General features: G+C 41.0%; 1 protein-coding gene across 1 annotated transcript in view; it reads left to right on the top strand.

Moving 5' to 3' along the window:
- Positions 1-20,472, top strand: part of flt4 (fms related receptor tyrosine kinase 4) — a 74,557-nt gene continuing 54,085 nt past the window's right edge. The window contains exon 1 of the mRNA XM_012863323.3: positions 1-463. Coding sequence (XP_012718777.2) covers positions 406-463 — 58 coding nt within the window. The 5' untranslated portion in view covers positions 1-405. The remainder of the gene's footprint in view (positions 464-20,472) is intronic.

Below are 20,472 nucleotides of genomic sequence, written 5' to 3'. Positions count from 1 at the left end.
GTTTTATGAACTGAGTGGGTGGGTGCGCTCCAGTCACGAGCAAAGGAAAGGGAAATCGTTGTAAATCCCATTCAGCGCCTTGTGCATCCTTTTGACAAAAGGAGGGGAAAAAAAGTTTTTTAATGTTTTTTTTTTTCCATGTCATTTTGTTTTCCTCAGCACTTCGGGTTTTCTGACACAAACCCAGTCCGCTCACACGCGTCGACTGAGCGAGGTTCACCTGAGCGCGCGCTCCCTCCCCCCCTCCGCCTCCCTCCTCTCACAATCAAGGATTTGTAATTTGGTGAACCGAAAGAAAAAGGGGAAAAAACAAAAACGACGACTCACTTTTACACACTTTTCCAGCAGCATAGTCGGCAAACAATCCTCTCAAGCCTGTGCAGTTCTGGGACCGGAGATCTGGAAATGAAGACATATTTCACGCTTTTCTGCCGGACTTGGATTGGAATAGCGTACGCCTCAGGTGAGAGACTTCATCAGTGAGACGGAAAGTTTGGGCTCTCTGAGCTGGTCGTGTTCGACAGTTTCCCTCATGATATCGGGAGGACTTAACTTTTAAAGCTCTCCACGTTTTGCTTTTTAATTAATAGTTGAAAATAATAATAATAATCTATACAGCCCCCCCCCCCAAAAATAAATAAATAAATAAATAAAAATAGGTCAGTCTGCACTGTAAAAAGGAATTTTGGGAAACATTAAAATTGCTGATTTAAATAGACTAAAGCATATTGTTATGTAAATTTCATCCTCAATAATGATCAAATTAAACTCTATTAGCAAAATAAATCACCCCAAAATATTTTTCAGGCGACCCTTTTTTGTCATTTGTTTAGAGCAGGTTCTTGAAAAGTAGGCTACTACAAGGTGGACATGTTTTACAAGTTTGTTTACATTTTTTTTAAAATAAATTGTGAATAAATGTATCAACTTAGTTAAAGTCAATAGTTGCTGTGAGAGCAGAATTGCTTCCGTGTTAGTGCAAGAATTCAAGTTTTTACCCAACTTTAGCTAGATATAAAACTGCGCTAACATTAAAGTCAATCTTGTTAGCAAGCTTTTAGCGTCAAAACCTTAAGTTATTTCCTGTAAATAATGCATCTTAGCTGTGTTTGTCATAGAAACTGTTTACATTCCACATTTAAAAAGTTTAATTGCTGTTTCTGTAACATTTTGCTTTTCCTTAACTAGTTCAGCAACAACGCTAACGCTAAAATCAAAAGGAACTCGTTCACCGTACGGCAGGCATAGCTAAAAAACAGGATTTACATGCCTCCTTTAAAGGATCCATGTTAAGAGTTTACTACTATTTCAGTAACGTTTGCATTTTTTATTTCTTTGTTACATGGGTCTGCAAACCACATGAGGAAAAAAAAGCTTTAACAGATTTAAATGGAGTTGGTGTATTTTGAAAGTTGGATGCAAATCATCTCATTTAAAGTGTCTTTTAAAAGATAAACTTACCTAATACAAATTCATAGTTAGACCAGTTTGTCATTACATTAAATTCTAACAGCTTTTTTGAACTGTGTAATTTCTAAGCTAGTGTAATACATTTAGATAAAAAGTCATTTAAATTTTTTTTGCACTGCAATGAGCACTACTCTTCTTCGAGAGCAACCACGACAACTTTTATAGGCCATGTATGAAGTTCCTCTCAGAATGAGAGTCAGTCGATAAGCATACGTGACCAACCTGCAAGCAGACAGGCACTAAGGGGAGGCAAGCCGTAGTTGTGTTTGACAGAAACGAGGCTGACAGTGATTGATGCTACTAAAAGTTCTGAAGGGTAAATGATAGCAGGGTTTGCTGTGCGACTTTTAAGAGATCATATATGTTTTGTATGTAGGTCACGTTTTTGGAGGCTCGTTGGGTGGGAGGAGAGCCCACTGATCTGGACCATACCCAGTTGGGGGAGTGGGTGGTGGGTTGAGGGTTCAGATCTGTTCATATCCTCTAGAAGCAGCAGTTTGATCTGCATTCATGTGTGCATTGTTGTGCTCCAGTGGAAAATGCATGTAAGGCTGTTTAATGTAAAACACATTCCTTCTCCTTACCCCTTCGACTCGCGTCCCTGCTTTACATTACGGCTGTCTGCAGTTTTTGCTGAATGGCTTTGTTGACTTGTACGTTTGTGATTGCTGTTTAACAGCTGTTCATAAAGAGCTGGAGACAGCTCTCTGAGGGGGCAGTCGCCATATGGCGGCTAGGATCATAACTCCCACTCCTTTCATTAATATCTAGGAGCTGCTGCGCTTTTTGGGATGTATACGTTCAGAACAGAAACAAATCGTTGCTCTTGCTACATGTCTTGGGGGTTTTGTCCTGCTGGAAGGTGATCCTCCACCCCAATCTCAAGTCATTTTTTTCCGGTCCTTGAGAAGTTTTCTTCCAGGTCTGTATATAGCTCTACTCATCTTCCAGTCAACTCTGACTAGCTTCCCGGCCCCTGGTAAAGAAAAAACAACATCTCACCAACATCATGCTGCCTCCACTATGTTTCACCACGAGGATTAGCTCAGGGTGATGTGCAATGTCAGGTTTTCCACCACATATTGTGTTTTGTGTGTAAGACAAAAAGTTCAACTTTGGTCTCATCTGACCAGAATATGCTGTACTAGCTGTTACATTTGCACCCTAGGGTGAGTTGTTATAGCCTCGTGAGACCATCCTGATCTCGCGAGCTTTCAAGGTTTCACTCGCAGATCAGTCTGGCTACTCTCCGTTAAAGAAAATTTGGAGCCGTTCACCAAACGAACGTCCAATCAGCGTTGGCTTTGAGGCGGGTTGGGGTGTGACGCAACGAGAAGCGCGTCAGTTCAGTCTAAACAACATGGCGGCTTCAGCCGATGAAACTAGCGTTAGCGTGGCTATCGAGCAAGTTTTATCGGAATTACAGAGTATTTCTTTGCTGAGCTAACGAGCCTTTACCTGCAGCAGCAACAGTAGCTTGGCTTGTGGTTGTGTTTTCGTCGTCACTCGTAACAGAGCGACGACAAAGCATGTTGAAGAGTACGTCATATGCTTCGTTGATCTGATTGGTTTATTTGGCCCGTCTATCACCAACATAGGCCAATCAGCTAACCAGTATTTTCGCCCCTTCCCAAAATTACTTCAACGGAAGGTTTCCAGATGGATATGCGGAGCAAATCTATCTGGCGGCGTCAGGTTAGAGTTGTTAGGGCAAAGTGCGAAACGGACATGTTGTTAAATTTTTTGACTCCCTCCTTACTAATGTTTGACAAAGACCAGCATTTTACAGAGCACAACGGATGGTTGTTCTGTTTCTCCCACCTGAGCTGTGGGTCTCTGCAGCTCCTCCAGAGTTACCATGGGCCTCTCGGCTGCTTCTCCGACTAATGTTCTTCTTGTCTGGCTTTGTATGTTAGTCTAGTTGATTGGCCAAGTCTTGATAGTTTAATGGTTGTGAAATACTCTTTCCACATTGGAATGAAACAAATCTCTATGGGGTAAGATAACTGTCAATAAGAACATATGCGTAGATGTCTGAATTTGTAAATGTCAATAAAAGTGAATAAATTGAAGAGTTTTATGTGTTCCTTGCTGTCAACTAATACATACGTGTGACATCGGATGTTTCGTCTGTGACAATACAAGTTTAGAAGTTACAAATATAATTTTCAAAGTTACAACTTTGCTAATGTACAAGTACAAATCACAAAGTTACGAGTATGAATTTAAAAAACCTGATGAAACTGTTACACTCCTTACCAGTTGGTGGCGGTAATGACACGACATTAGATGTTTCATCTGTGAGAATACAAGTTCTGTTGTCTTCTTCCTCTTCTTGTTTGAAGGTGGTTGGTGAACAACTTTCAGGTGCATTACTGCCATCAACTGGAAGGTGTGTAACAGCACCATCAGGTGTTCTAGATTTGTACTCGTAAATCTGTGATTTGTACTCGTATGTACTGTTGCAAAGTTATAACTTTGTTGCGTGTATTCGTAACTTCTAAACTGGTATTCTCACAGATGAACCATCTGAGTTTACAACAAGGAACAAATAAAAATCTTATGTTTTTTCATGTATATTGGCTCACATTTACAAATTCAGACACCTACGCATGCATTTATATTGACAGTTATCTTACCCCATAGATCTCTTTAATCTTTAAACTTTACAACAACATTGTCCCTTACCCGTCTGGTTTTCATGATGCTGTCTGTTTACTTACATCCTCTGAAGCCTTCCCAAAACAGCTGTATTTATACTGAGATTAAATCCTGCAACGGTGGACTCGTATATACCAATTAGGATACTTCTGAAAACATTTGGTTGCTCTGTTTTTATCAAAAAGAAAGCATACAGAACACACTTTTTTAGATTGTTTCAAAATCTTGAAAAATAAGTATCATGTTCCTTCTAATTAGGCACAAGACGGTACTTTGGTGTGGTTTATCAAATAAAATCCCAATACAGTGCATTGCATGTGTGGATGTAAAGTGACAAAATGGGCCACTGTATGCTGGAGGCAAAGCCCTCTCTATAAGAGAGGAACATTTTTCTAATGTAGCCTCACAGGAAGACACAGAGGAGATTAAATGCCTCACCCGAGGTTACAGAAATAGGATATGTTTTTTTTTATATATCAGACATCATTGTGATTTAAAGTGCAGATGAGATATCATTTACACAACAGCTATAATGTTTTAAGCTTCAAGATGCAACCAAAGGGCATTTCTGCCATTTTGCTAGCAAACTAAGTCTCTTCTTTAAATAATGTGGCGAAATTAGGAGCAGATGGAGCAACCTGTAGCCGGAAATTGGTTGTTGTATCCCGTTATAAATTTAACACAGCCAAATTAGCCACTTAAAAGACACGCAGTAAAAAAAGAGACGAATAAAAAGGATGAGCTTATTTGAAACTGAGATGAAGAACCAGACAATGTTTAGCTCACACTTTGCTTCCTACTGTTGACTTTTTCTCCGTTGGAGAGGAGTGTTTTCTGTACGCATACCACCGCCTGATCAGATCATCCCAGAAATCTGACTCTCAGCTCTGAGTGTTATTGGAGCTGTCCACTCGTGGAGGTTGAGTTTTTACTGGCCAGCGACAGCCCCCTATATTCTCAGTGCTGATCTCAGAATTCAACCTCGGGACACAGAGGAGCACACTCATGATGTCTGACCTCCAATATTTTCTTCTATCAGCTGGAGAGCAGCTCCGATGGGCTAGGAATGCTGCTGCTGCACCCTGTGGGAAGGTTTCTGCAGGAAAGCCCAAATAAACAGGGGCTCTGGTGCTTCCATTATCACTACCAGAGTGTTTTGAGGGCCCTTGGGCCGTTGGATGCTTGGTCATCGTGTTAAAACACCAGCAACAGCAAATATGACTGGGGAATGGTGATAAGCTCTCTCAGCACCAGGAATCTGCAGGGAAAAGCCAAAAATGTGTCTAAGTAGGTGTTGGATAGTAGATGAATACCATCTGTGGTGTTTTTAACTTTATATTTCTGAATTCAGCGTCGCAAACGAATGGCTCTGAGTAGGGTACGGCCAATGAGTAAGTCCTGGTTAAAATGAAAATATCCACACAGCTGTGTTTCTGCAAATGGAGCAAAGCCGTTTTACTTTGAGAAATGAACATAATGAGTTTGAATATTACAACTGGCCGCTTTCAGAGTTAGAAAAGCGCTGCGATAATTGAGATGACCAAAAAGCTCGAAAATGAATGAGAGATGGGGAACGGGAAGGCTGTGTGCAGACCAATCTAAAGGCCGGAGCGAAATAACAACAGAGCTATTCAAAAGACATAACTAGAGGCTCACTGGCTGAACAGCTCTGGCAAAATATTATTGTATGAGAGGAATTAAAGATGTAATTTTTTTGACAGTGAGGGAAAGCAGAAGTCAAGAACAAAGTAGACCTACGAGCCAAAACTATGATTGGTGAAACGGATAGCTACATGACACATTTTTCATACTAAACTCACTGTGAATATTAATAAAGAAGTGCTTTTGACTTGAAACATTTGATTAAACAATTGGATAAGTTCAAACTAACAATTTTGCTTAAGAATGATTTCACTGTTTTCACACATATAGGGACTTTGTCCTTCGTAATGTAAAATTCTCAAATGACTACATTTGATTCTTCAAACCTTAAACCAGAATGTCAAATTGTACTCAAGCATTTTAGCGTTCATTTAGGGTTCACATTTTCAAAAATAGGTTGTGCTCAGGTGTGGTTTTTGCAAGAATGAGTGCCTGAGCAACCTTCTCTCACAAACTGTAAGTAACTTTTTATTATTAAATTAAAAAATAAATCAAATGTAATGATTAAGTGCAAATTTTTTTATTTAAGTAGTTAGATTTAGAATGTTAAGTTGTATTTTTAATAATTACTGGTGTAGTTAAATGTATTTAAAACTTGAACTTGAAGGACAGATTCCTTTTAAAGAACAAACAACACAAAGAAATATCCCTTTAATCCATGATAAATATGAAGCTGCAAACCAATTTTCCTCTTCATCAGCCCCCTGATCCTAGTTTAAAGTATAATTTTAATGCAGTGTTTATACCTTGCACAACACACTCTATCTCATATTGAACTGATTTTTTTCCCTTATGTGCAGTGTTGTTTTGCGTGAAGGTCAAAAAGTTCAGCTTGGATGTCATCTGACCAGATCACCACCGTGCTTGCTGTGTCGTCTTCATGGTTTGTGGCAAACTTAAAAAAGGACTCCTACAGCTACCTTTTAACAATAGATGTCTTCTTGCCAATCTTTTGCGGTGCAGGACAATGAGTTAGATGACCTTTGAAGGCATTTGGTTGTTTATAAGTTTTAATTAGCGGTATCAGTGTGTAAAGTTGGCTAAATACAAAAGCATTTAACAATTTGAACGTTTTTCCACTTCACAATTATTGCTATTTTCTCAATTACGTGAGTAGTTTTGGAGCAACTCAGTGCATTTGTCCAAAAATAATCAATTTGTGTCATTTTTATGCTCATATTTCAGACAAGTAGGGTTGTTAAAATCCCATCTCATCTGCTTAGGATTTTTCCAGTTCCCAAAATAAGCCAACATGTGTCCATTTAGTCTAAATCGTTTTAGCTATGTTCTAAAACACAACGTTTTGGCTTTGTTCAAGTAGATTAGGGCAATCCGACTGCAGTCAGACTGCGGATGGTTTTAGGCTGATCGTGACCAGTGCCTTCCAGACGTTTTTTTTCTCCACTCTACACGAATTGTTTACCTGTATTCAATCAAGCCGCTTTCAACATGATTTGTCAGTACAACTTGAATTAGTACCAGACCTCGAATGCCAAAAGAGAAAGCTTCCAGCAGCCGAATAACCCCATTTACAGTGTTCGAAACCTGTCGGAAGAAGTGCGTTTGGTCTTTGCAATGTGAGAGATGACCTCACATCGCTTCCTGTTGAATGCTTTCAGTAAAGTCATGCAAACACATATTGTGGATATAAATTGGTTGATGCTGTCATTTTGTGTCCTGACTCTGAAGCTTGCAGGGCAACTTTTGTACAAAACTGGCCGGGCTACAATGGAACCCCATACTAAGTATATTGCTTAAGTATAATACTTGTATTTACTGAATTTTTGAATTGTTGCTAATTTCTTCTCCAGTTTCATGATACAAGATGCAAAACACAAGAAAACTCACCAACAGTATTACAAAGAAAAAACAAAATTGTTTTATCATAGTTCTTAATTCTACATTATGCAGCAAAATAATTACATGGCCAGGCTTCTACGTGTTTCCGTGTCTCTCATCCCTTCTAAGCCAGACATTTCAGCACCCCATGTCTGTCTTGTGATCTGAAGATGATCCTATCCCCATCAGGAAGGTGCCGAGCTGCAGCAGGATGGATGTAGGATTACAGACGAGGAGGAGTTTATGTTTGTGCAATGCTCCAAAACACTTAGTGCATGAGGAGCTGCAGACTAAAGGTGGAATAACAGCCAGACTTCCCAGAAGTGGTCTGTTCAACCTGTTTGGCCTGACCGTGCTGGGAATTAAAACCTAGCCGGTAATCTAAGACAGCCGGGGGACGTTGACAGAAAAGGATGACTTCTTACACCTGCGCGTGTGATAACGTGGGTGTTGGATTCTCGTTGTCCGTAGAATAATGCTACCTAACCAAGCAATTTGAAAGCACATACTTTTCAGAATCGACAATGATGTCGTCACCTTCTGTTTATATCTGTCAGTCTATGTTAAATACGATTTACACAGATTATGTATGCCCTGTTCAATGGAGCCATTTCTTTATTGGCAGACAGAGCCACTCAGATGCAAACAAAATGCCCTTTTGTAGGTCTCTGTCTTGCATTCTCTTCTTTATATTCTAAAAATCCCCCTTCAAGGCGCTTGGAGTAATTACCATGCAGGAGACGTTTAACCTATTGATTCTCTTCCCTCTGACTCCTGCTCTTTCAGTCCTTTTAAATCATTCTGGAGTTTCACATTGCAGTGGTTTTCACTGCTGGGTCCCTAAAACCCTCCCATTTATGGGAAAGATGATATATCTTCTGTATGTCGAGGCTTAATGAGACATAGTCAATCTGATTGACTGCACAGACTGTAATCCGAAGCTGCAAATATGTTACGCGAATTTATTTTTCTTTATTGAATTCAGTTTTTCAACACTTTCCGATATGAGCCAATAAAAGGACGTTTATGGCAATTGGTGGTTAAACTCTTGAGGAAAGTTTTTATGGAGGACTGATCTCTCTGCTCATGATCTGAAACTGAATCCTGAGACACATGCGCCGTAATATATTCAATACGGCACTCTAAAGTGACTTTGTTGCTTGGAAACTGGAATCATTTAGAGTATTTATTACCAGACCTAGCCTCAAAAGCACTTTTAAATTCCAGCTCAGTTGGAGAACGTTGCATGTGCTGGGTGTATACAGCTGATCTGTACCTGTTGCTGGGGTTTGGAGGTCGGTTCAGATGCATGGGAAAAAGTTTATTGGCAAAGCCTGAGGAAATTGCCAGCTTTCCTCCCTTCAGGCATTCAGTTCTATAATAGTTGACCCTGTACTCCCTAGTTTGCCTTGTTTTCTTCAGCATTTTAAGCTTCCGCAGTCAATTACCTCACCAGGAGATCTGGCATGGCAGCAGAGGCTTACTTTATAGCTCCTGATTCCCCAGGAGTTAACAAACACGGTGATTTAGCCTCTAAGGCTGTACAGCTAGAAGGGAGGGACTACCAAGGCTATTTTTCATGGGCTGAGATAGAAACAAAATAGTTATCTATTTGAAAGGTGTCATATCATCAAAATCCACTTTTTTAGCCCATAAATACATTTTGTTGTGTGCATGGAGTCTCTAGGAGTTAAAAAAAGTTTAATGTAGGCTATCCAGGAGCTTCAAAGATAACTTTCTATTCGTTTTGGGTCATATTTTTCAAACCATTTAGTTTTCTACTACGTTTGTCGAACAAACCAGTCACAGGATTTGCTGTGGAGCTGCTAAACAAGGTCATGGACTTCCAGCTTACCAGTCTCGCAAATCCGCCATGTTTATTTCTCCGAGCAAAGTTGTAGTCCAGGCTGAAGGATGCTGATTGGATAAGTCAAAATGTTTGGCTGTTCATTACACCAAAATGGACCAACGGGGTGGAGTGGATTTAAAGAGACAGCAACAAAACGAGCTTCTCTCAGACACACCTCAGAGCAGGGTAGAAGAGGGAGAAATCAGTGATAAATTAACAAGGAATTTAGACCAAAGCATTGCAGTTCCGCTTTATACAGACCACAACTGAATGGTTTCAGTGTGAAAAGGAAGAACTGATAAATGTGATATGTCCCCTTTAAATAAACGGATTAAAATAAAGAATAAAAGCTGAAATGGAATCCCCACTTTTTATCAAAGTTTTTATACAACCGAGCTACAGCTCTGCAGCACGGCGACCTGATGCAGGAATCCAGGAGGAAGAGCTACCCAGCGGCATGGCACCAGGGGTGGGTGAGGGTCGGCCCCTGATACTGAAGTCTCTGAAAGCTCTTGAGCTGTTGTGGTGTCTCCAATATTGTCTCCAATATTGCACGGACAACTGGAATAACACCTGTGGATTAGCAGACTGTGAAGGGATCACACTTCAGTCTATTTTAGGACGTTGAAAAGAAGCGCCAGCTAATTTGGAAACCTCAGATTTAAGCGGAGCATCATAGCTTTCAGTCTAGCAGTAAAACCACCAGGTCTTCACCCTTTGCAGAACGGCCGACAAGGTCAAGGGAGTAGTTGTGGAGACAGGGTGTCTGGTCTGGGAAACATCAGAGTAGTCACTTTTGATTTTGCAAATGATGCAGTTCTGTTGGCGTCTTCATGAATTGACCTTTGGTGTACAACTGTAGTAGTTCATGGTGTAGTGTAAAGCAACGGGGATGAGAGTCGGCTCCGCTACGTCTGAAGCTATTGGGGGTTTGTCTGCAGTAATGCTGGTGTTGCTCTGGTCACTTTTGGGAGAAAAGAGGAGCCAAAAAACAGTGTATTAGTCTGTCTACACATACCTATGGTCGTAATATTTGATCATGATCCAAATACTGGTGTTGCAGAGAAACTGTGGAAAGCTAAACACACTTAATGCGTAGGAAACTTTGCATTAAGCTAATCTTTTTGTGTTAAAACAGGAATCCCTAATATGCCCACAGCCCATTTTCGAAAAATGTGCCCTCCCATGCTCGCTCTGAAGAACTGAAGTAAGAGTTTTAGGAGCTATTCCAACAAGTTTAAAAAGCTGCAAATCTTTTTGCACTGTATTTTTAGAGTTCTGTAGATTTTTCTTTCCAACTGAAATGTCATAGTCAGGACAGTCGAGGCGAATTGTTTACCAGAATGTTCAGGGGAAGCAATTTCTCAGTTATGAAAATGATGACAAACCAAAATGTCCGGGCACAGAGGAAGCGACTGAGCTGTCCGGTGTGCCTGTGAGGAAGATACGGGAAGTTTTGGTCAGGGACACAGGTTCTAAAACATAGGAAGCCGGCCCAGATGGCTTGTTGCTGCATCCTTAATGTTACACCCCTCCTCTGGCAGGATGTTGGAGATGCCTGTCCCCCACACTACTAGTGGAGAGGACAGGGACAGGGTGGATGTCATTCACCGCTGTTGTAACAATGAAATCAAAGCTGGGTTGCCAGTCAGCCCGTCGCTTGGCTCCGGCTTGGCCTTGTGTTCAGCTGACAGCGGAAGCGGAGAGTTTTATTTATGGTTTCTTTGAGAAAGAGGGTGTGTTTTAGAGCCTGAGGCAAGCTGACCCGATGTCCAGAGCACTGCATCCCATTCCTCTGCAGATTCTCAGAGCTTATTCAAGAAGCTACAGCCTAAGATTTTTGTAGATATTGTGTGGCTCAAGTAAACATTTAGGCATGGCTTACTACATTCCCTGAATCCTTCGAGTATGTATAACTATCACAATTTATTGCACTGCTCTCTAATTTGATGCAGGTACATTTTTATAGATCTTACAACATCACAAAGACTTTTTACGACTGCTTGATGTAAAATTGTTACTTTATTCCCTTGTCGCATCTGCTTGTGCGTAAGACGCCTGATGTGTTTATCCAAGGTTCCTCTCTTCCCGTCGAATGATCAACCAGAAACAGAAGCTTCAAAAGAGCGAGAAGAACTCTGACGTCGTATCTTCGCTGTCCATGAAAAAAGGGATGTTTGGGAGAAGCATCCCTGTCATAAAGAAAACAGGAAATTTAGATGCGGATATTCTTTTAACACAAGATGTAATGTGCCCCGTGTCGCACCCACAGAGCAATGAGTCCCCTGCTTGGCGCTGCCTGTGCCTTCTGTACTTGCAGCCCTCGCCTGCTTTCAAACGGCGTGGCTGTCAGGGAAACTTTGCATTTTAAACTGGCTTAAATTCATTGGCACTGACGTTTCACTCTTTTCCCTTTTGTGTGCGCTGGATCTATCAAATCAGCAGGTGTTCTCCATAGGTTGGAAAGGCCCCCCTTCAGTGCTGTCTGAATGTGACAAAATGATGAGTGTGAGCCCACACGAGACCTCAGGAAAGACTGATCTGAATGCAGATGCATGAAAATTGAAAGGTTTAGATGTCTGACGAGTGTCATGAATTAATCCTGTTCCAATGCATCCGAATGCAAAGACGTTCAGTGGTTTCAGCAAACACATTCAATAGCTAATATACGTAATCGGTAAACAGGTTCAACAAATAGTTAAAGAAAAATAAACAAATCTATTATTTCAAAAGGTGATTACTATTTTCTGAGATGGTATGAACTTTATAGAGGAAAAAAAATTCTTCTCTGGTTCAGCACAGAATAGATCTAGTGTCCAAATCTTTATCTCATCCTAACTCTAACCTCACATCATAGCACATTTACTGCACCTTTGAAATTAGATCTAACTTTTAATAATAATAATAATAATAATAATAATAATAATAATAATAATAATAATAATAATTGGAAGTTGTCGGTTGTTAAAACTCTGCTTTCCTGTCATACTTAAAGCCACTTGAATGGTCCTTTACTGTGATTTAGGACAAAGGTCATGGAAAGTGATGGAGACACTGTGATAACAGAAAGATAGCAGTGAGAAAATTTTAATGATAAAATCATTATAATATTAAGTAATAATATCATAATGTCCAACCTCCTATGCCAAATCTGTGATGGGTATGCAATAAACGTTTTTGTTTAATGCGTCCTTCATGTTGGCATCTGTGTATTCGTTAAAACTGAGTCGGATCAGTCACGCTAAAGATGACCTTCCTTGTCTGTACCCGCTGCTGTGTTTAACTTGGTCCCTTAAATACAACCCTTTCATGCTATCTTCCACTGCTTAATTCATTTGTAACATTTTTCTGTTTTTCTACATTTTTATTTCAATTAAATAAAATTGTATTTATATGCCGTCAACTCACAACACATGTCGTCTCAGGGCACTCTACGGAGTCATATTCACTCAAATCATACAGATTGGTCAAAATGTTTCCTACGCAAGGAAACCCGGCAGATCGCATCTAGTCTTTACAAGCAGCATTCACTCTTCCTGACAGAGCGTAGAGCTCTTTGTCGATGGCTTTGCAGCAATCCCTCATACTGAGCATGCATGAAGCGACAGTGGAGAGGAAAACTCCCTTTTAACAGGAAGGAAAACCTCCAGCAGAACCAGGCTCAGTGTGAACGGTCATCTGCCTCGACCGACTGGGGGTTAGAGAAGACAGAGCAGAGAAACAAAAGCACAGAAGCACACATTGATCCAGGAAACCTTTTTATGTTAGAGGGTAATGGCATAAAATACCGGAGGGTATCACAGCTAACAGAAGGCCAGACCAGGTGTACCTATTGTGAAGTGAAAAAAGACAGAGCATAAAGTTGAAATAACAACAACAAATACAAAGTTGGAGAACAGTAGGAGAACTAGATTTTGATGTCCCCCAGCAACCTAAGCCTATAGCAGTATAACTACAGAGATAGCTCAGGGTAACCTAAGCCGCTCTAACTACAAGCTTAGTTAAAAACGTTTTAATCCCAGTTTTAAAAGTAGGCAGGGTGTCTGTTTTGGCTTCAATGTCTCACTTAAACATTTCAGGTTGTCAACATTTTTTAATATCAGACAAAGATAACCCGAGTAAACAAATAAACAAACAAACGAAAATGCTGCTTTCAAACCAGGATTTGACGTATACTGCAGGAAGAAGGCCCACATCCTGGCTTTGTGTGAAAACCCAAACCTAATTACAGATGTCGCCACCCTTGATGACCACAGTTGTCATTAAAGTTACAATAACTAGAGAGACTTGTTCATCACTGTGGAAAATATTTGTCTCACTCTTTCTTGTTTCAATTGTAATTGTTTTAAGGCGAGACTTGACTACACAACTCTGAAACCTTTCTTTCCTTTTCTTTTTTCAGCCACTTAGAGGTGATTGCTCGTGTGCTTTGGATCGTTGTCCTGCAGCAAAGTCCATGTGCACTTGAGTTTCAAGTCACAAACTGATTCCCAGATATTCTCCTTCAGGATTTCTTTTTTAGAGGGTAGAGTTCACGTTTGTGTGGACTATGGCAAGTCATCCTGGTCCTCATCCTGCTAACTAACACCACGTCTGATTGCCAGAGGGAAATTCTTCTGTTTCATAAGGCCACAGCACATTTTCCCAAAAGTCTCTTGGATCATAAAGTTGTTTTTTTGACAAATGTGAGACGGACCTTTGTGTTTGCTTTGGTCAGCTGGGATATTCACCCCTAGAGTGCTGCTACAGATGACATCCCCCCACCCCCTCTCTCTCTCTTGTTTTTGAATCATGAACACTGAGCCTAACAGTGCCTTAGATATTGCTCTGGGGTCTTCTGAGGCCTCCTGAAGGAGTCGTTAAGGCGCTCCTGGAGTAATTTTCGTAAGTTCACCCCTCCTGGGAAGGTTTACCGCTGTTCCGTGTTTTCTTTATTCATGGATCGTGGCTTTCACTGCGCTTCCCTGGAGTCCCAAAGTAAAGGCTGTGTTACCCATTACAGTCTGACACATGTCACCGACTTTGTCATTTGTTGTTGAATTTCTTTACAATGCAGCAAGATGTGTTATTTTTATTATTTTTTATCCTACTACGTGTCGCCAGCCAGGTTCTGTTTAAGCAATTTTCACACTTCTGGACACCGAGGACAATCTTAGACAAGATTTAAAACATTGAAATATTTACGATACATTCTCATCCGTCCCCGTTTCACGTTTTAAAATGTTAGCAAAAGGATAAACAGAAGGAATTTGAGGATTCAGTCCATCTCCTCATCAAATGGTTCTCAGTTGAGAAAAGTTTGAGCAAACATTTGCATACCAGCGTGTAAACCCTTTGCAACTCTGCAGAGCTACTTTTAGTTGGAGCTCAGGGTGTGCTGCACGCTTTGCAGCAGCTGCGGACGCAGCAGTGGCAACAAGGGATTGAGATCTGGATTTAAGGATTCCTGCTGCAATTTAGGAGACGTGGGCAGAGTAGATTGGGGAGTCTTCTCTTTCATGACTTTTGAGGAATTTGTGTGTGTGGTAGGAGAAAGCACGAAGCAGGCCGGCATAAGGAAAGACAGACAGATCGAATGTCATGCAGCAAAGGCTGGATTTTACAAGGGACACTGGCATGCACCCCGGAAGGTTAATGGTTCTGTGGTTGTTATCTGAACGAGGAGGACGATGAAAAACCGACACCATCCTGCATTGTAAAGCTGATGTATGACATATTTACGCTTTTCACAATCGTTCTTTCTTGCATAACACTTAGATATGATTTCACATGTCATACTTCTTGGTATTCTGACTTATTAAGCAGAAATTATAGAACAAAGACGTTCCTCTGGAGTGCGTTTTGCACCGGCCGGTCGCGCATTTTCTCTCTCTCTCTCTCTCTGTCGGCCCGGTATGGGAAGCTGACACATCAAAGTGCCGCCTGACGCACACGGTGAGCGAACAGGCCCAATTGTCCTTGTAATACAGGCTTCTGGCTCTCAGCTCACATTTGGCCCTTCCATCAGCGCAGAGGCATGCAGCCCAGCAAAGTGTGTCTAATGCAAGCGTCTCTATACGATCCCCTCCATGCCCTCTGCATGTTTGAGAACACCACCAAACAAACTATTTGCACCGCCTCCCCCTTATCTGTGAAACATTTTTCCTATCGAGGAGCACTTAATTTCCTCTCTCCATTAGCGCTGCTGCTGCTGCGGGCTAATGTTTTTTAATTTCTTTACATCTGATTGGCACAGCCAGCTGGACGGAGCGCGGGCTGCACACATCGCTGCCCCACAGTGAAAGACAGCTTTTCACAACAACAAAGAGAAATCACTTTTCCAGAGAGCAGCGTCAGGGATTTCTTTTTAAAATCACAAAGATGTTTTCAGCGAACCGTCATTCTGATGTGAGAAATGCTGTCAATGAAGAGGTTTCCTGTAATTGGGGATGTCAGAGCTGAGTTATCGTTGGCGCTCCCTTGCTGATCAGAGTGTCACATTCTGGGAGAGCGGCTACACAAAGTCAGTTAAGTCGCTGTCGTTTAAAAAGGTAAAGAAAATGACACTTCACATTTTGGTAGCAGAAATGTTACTGTGGCGTTTCTTCCTCACAAATTCGAGGGAAATTTGAACATCATTGCAGGTTAAAGTGTGCAGCTTGTTTGTATTTAGGACTAATCTCTCAAAGCTGGGGCTTATCTCTGCACCAACAGCTGGAATGCATGGGAAATGAGGGAAACCAAGCTCAAATAAGTTTTTGGCTCACAGACGTGTTCGCATTTGTAAGGTAGTTCTCAACAAGCCAATCACCATTCATTCGAGATACAGAGATACAGCACAAGGCTTCCCGAATCTTGAACTATTTCCATTTTGTCATGCTACAACCACAAGCTGTAGAGTGTATAGAGATTTTTTTTTTGTGAGACGCCAACCGAAAGAGAGGGATACTGTTTTTTTTTTTTGTTTTTTTGGCCAAATAAAACCCAGAAAAGCATGGAGTTCATGTGTAATCAGCCATTTTTTTTACTTTGATACCCCTAAATAAAAACCAGTGTAGCCCTCGACAGTCATCTTACATTTCAGGCAGAATATAAACAATACCCAAAGCATTGGCATCTCAAAGAGCCAAGTTCAGTCCAATGTTTGGAAAGAGCTTGGCACAGCTGCAAAGCTACCAAGAAATGGCCGTCCATGGAAACTGACGGGCTAGGAAAACGAGAGCATTAATCAGAGAAGTGGCGGAGGTCTGTGATAACTCTGGAGGAGCTACAGTGATTCACAGCTCATGTGGGTGAGTAGTGGAGACCAGGAACAAACCAGACCTGCCTATGTCACTGCGTTTGATGTCAATATGGAACTGCCATACATTGTTAGTGAAATAGGTTTATTCTGAATATAGGTCAACATGGCTAAATGTGACTGAATTTTGTCTTGAAAAATCAACAGTTACTCTTCAATCTGACCATCCAGTTAATCATTTTTCAGGAAAAAAAGGAGGCCAAAAAGATTTCATGTTCAAGATAATACCCTCATTTAACATTTTAGGGAAAGGGACCACTCTCAGGCTTTTGTAGTATCCAAGTTTCAACATTGTTTTTTAAATACGGTACCTTTTAATGGCTTGTTGTTGCTGCAGCTTGTTGATTACAATCTTTAGGAAAAGCAGGGTGCTTAAATCGTTCACCAGTCATTCCTAAGGGGAAGCCTAAGGGGAGAGTCGGAGCGTCTTAGTTAGAACGGTTATTCTTTGTTATTCATAAACCCATTATCCTTCTTTTGTTGCATTTCCAGCATGAAATTGTCATGAAAAACAGGCTTTCAAGAGAAATGGCACCATATTCTCAAAGTTGTGGTAAATATGGAAGGACACAAAGAGGGAAACTAATACAGCATCAGAACAAATATTAGCAAATACGAAGGTTCTATATATATGTTTTCTACCTGCTCCACAAAATCTGCGCATACGACGTTTTAATTAAACAAATTGATCAGATCCCGTGTTGGAGTTGGGGGCAGCATAAAATCAGTCCAAGGGCTGCAAATTGTCCCCGGGCCACACTTTGGATCTCTCGGCTCTGTAGCATGAAACCTATATTGGACAAGTTTTGACTGAAAGGTAAACCAAAGGCTTGACATTTCCAGAAAATCTAATCCTGTTTGCACAGTCGCTCTATAATGCAGAATGTTATGTCCGCTCTTCTGCTCTTTTCTCTTCGGTTTACATCACTGGTGTCATATTCTCTAGACCTATGTCTTATTTTTTCTATAGGTTTGAGGTCTGGGAAGTTCAGCATTTAGCCAAGCTCTTCAGAATCATACTAATTACCTAGCTTTTATCCAGTCGAGCTAAGAAAAATCTTAAAGATGTAGGTACTTGGCCCTCGAAGACTTGAGTTGGACGACTGTGCGTTATATCCCGGGTAGGCAAATCCTCTGCTGTGAACCAAAATAAGCCTGTTTGTGCTATCACAACCTATCTTTTTTTTTCTTTCTTGGATGTGCATACACTTATATAAACAAATAGTTCCTTTTATCTTTCATATTGTTTCCTCTAAGGTGTATATAATTATGCTTGCCCTGTGAGTGCTTGAACCCAAAGTCAGATTCCTTGTTTGTGCACGCAATCTTTTGCAAATAAAGCTATATTCTGATTCTCATAGTGTATTCATAGCTTTTAGACATAACTTACAACACCTGCTGAAAATGTCACAGAGTTCGAAGACTTTCAAGAAAAAGGCCAGTCAAAAAGAAATCAACGTTTTCAGTCTGCTAGAAACATTTTTTTTTTTTGTCCAAGCTCCGAAGCGAGTATCCAGGGGGCCATGATTTAAACACTTTTCCTCTTTTTTTCTTTCTTTTTTTTGCTGGCTGATGCTATAAAAGCATCCTCAAAACGGTTCAATTTGCTGTGTAAAAGTGTAATTTCTTTCAGGGGTCAGGTCATCCTTGCCTCTTCCTTGAATTCTTTGGTTCAGATTGTCCTCCAGCTGAAACTGATTTCCCGAAACAAAGCCTCCATTATGAATGTGGCCTGTGCGCCTCTCTCTGGTCTTTAGTTTAAAATAATACGCATATAAATGAGCAAAGTAAGCGATAGCAGTCCTAACCATCTGCCATCTCAGAGAAATGTGTTTATTGCCTCAGCCAGATATGGTATCAGCAGCGAGGCCTCGGCAGGTCGACGTGTTTGGTTTTCCTTGGCGTTCTCTTCCCAAATCTGTACGTTAAACTGTATATTTTTCTGAGTTTGACCCCGTGCCAACAATTACTAATGGGATCGTCATCATTATTATTATTTTCTCAGACCATTTACAGAGCTGACAGATGGACAGGCTGTGGTGTTGGGTGTCTCACAGTTTGGGAAACGTAACGTATACACTGTTCTGCACATGCAGACATCTGTCCCTGAAGCGGCAGAAGGAGAATGTGCCAATGCAGAAGCGTCACCTGCAAGGGGAAGAAAGCATTCCTCCCTCCTTCCATCAATTTAAAGAGCCCAAACAATAGAAAGGAGGCTGGCTTTTATCACAGCACAAGAAGTTTTTTTTTATTAAGCATTAATGAGTGAGCCACTTAGGATGACAAGTGATGCAAGAAACCGTGGCACACGTTGCCCTCAGACTACCGCTGGAAGCAGACCATCTTCAGAAGTGCTAAGAGTTCAGAGCCACACATATCAAGAGGTTATCAATGATCGTCACTCCTCTGAGCTTTTTCGCTCCACTCCACGTAGGTGCAATGCCCTCTTGGCTCTCTGTGATAAAATAGTCCTCTGCTGCTGTCTCGCGATAGACCCATCCACTCATCGTTGGAGCGCTTCCAGCAGCCGAAGTGGAGAGTTCTTCCCTCGTCTCTTCCCACTTCCTCGTCCCTCTAAACGCACCTCTACCATCTTGACAGATGATCTCTCAGGGCTTGCTGCTCAGTCCTGACATTTGCAGAGATTTACAGTCTGCATCCTGTCTGTCAGCGCGCAATCTTTCAACAGATTGTGAGGCAGGCATCCATCACCGAGAGCCAGCTACAATAGGTATTTGGCTTTCAGTTCATTGCTCACACCCTGAGGGCAAAAATCATGTCACTGCACATAATTTATTTCTTTAGATCATCCCTCCTCGGGCTATAAATCTGAAGTCTCGACGTGCAAATCATTAAATATAATTAAAACTATTCTCCCTTCCTCTCATAGTGTTTATTACAAACCCCTTTTAAAAATGCCACAACACATTATGCCAGATAGGGGCTGATGGGTGGTGAGTTTAGTGCTTTTGTCATCATCAAAGCAGGCTTTAGAGAGTATTTTAAGGGTTGTTACCAATAGCTTAGAGTTTCACAGAAATGTTGTTTCCCAAACTGTACACCATCCTGATATTTTTGTGAGCTCTTTCCATAATATGATGAAGTTCAAAGGTCAACCTGTCATAAGTTTCAAAGGTTCAAATGGAGAAATATATTCAGTTAATGCGACTTTTCAATGGGTTCCCGATAGGACTAAGATCTGGGGAGTTTCCTGGCCCTAGAGTCCAAATTTCAAAGTTTTCGATCCACCGGGCCCTTTATCACCAAATCGTACTTGAGGGATGTTTTAATCTCATTCTTTTTTTTTTTTTTTTTTTTTTTTTTCCCAGTGTCCTGTCTAGCAATGTGGCAATAAAAATTGATATCTTAATGCCAAATAGAGCTCGACAGATTTGCTCGACTTTCACAAGTGGAGCAAACAGCTTTCGCCTTAATGGTCCGCTTGATTTGTGTGTGTAAATAGCTTTATTGTGATTCCTGCAGGGAGAATTTCAAATTATATGGACACTACAATGGGAAAGTAGGAGAGTAAAAGAAAAACAAGAAGAGAAAAAAAAGAGAAAGAAGAGGTGAAAGAAAGAAGAGATAAAAGGAAGAGAATGATAAAACTTCCTCTGTCTGCTCCATCACCTGGAAAGAGACACAAAAAGAACAGCACAACCAACAGACATAAAGCAACAGATACAATCGTGTAACACCTTGATACCATTGC

The sequence above is a fragment of the Fundulus heteroclitus genome, chromosome 23, assembly GCF_011125445.2.
Source record: "Fundulus heteroclitus isolate FHET01 chromosome 23, MU-UCD_Fhet_4.1, whole genome shotgun sequence".
NCBI classification, from domain to species: Eukaryota; Metazoa; Chordata; class Actinopteri; order Cyprinodontiformes; family Fundulidae; genus Fundulus; species Fundulus heteroclitus.
This window is presented reverse-complemented; position numbering and strand designations above follow the sequence as displayed.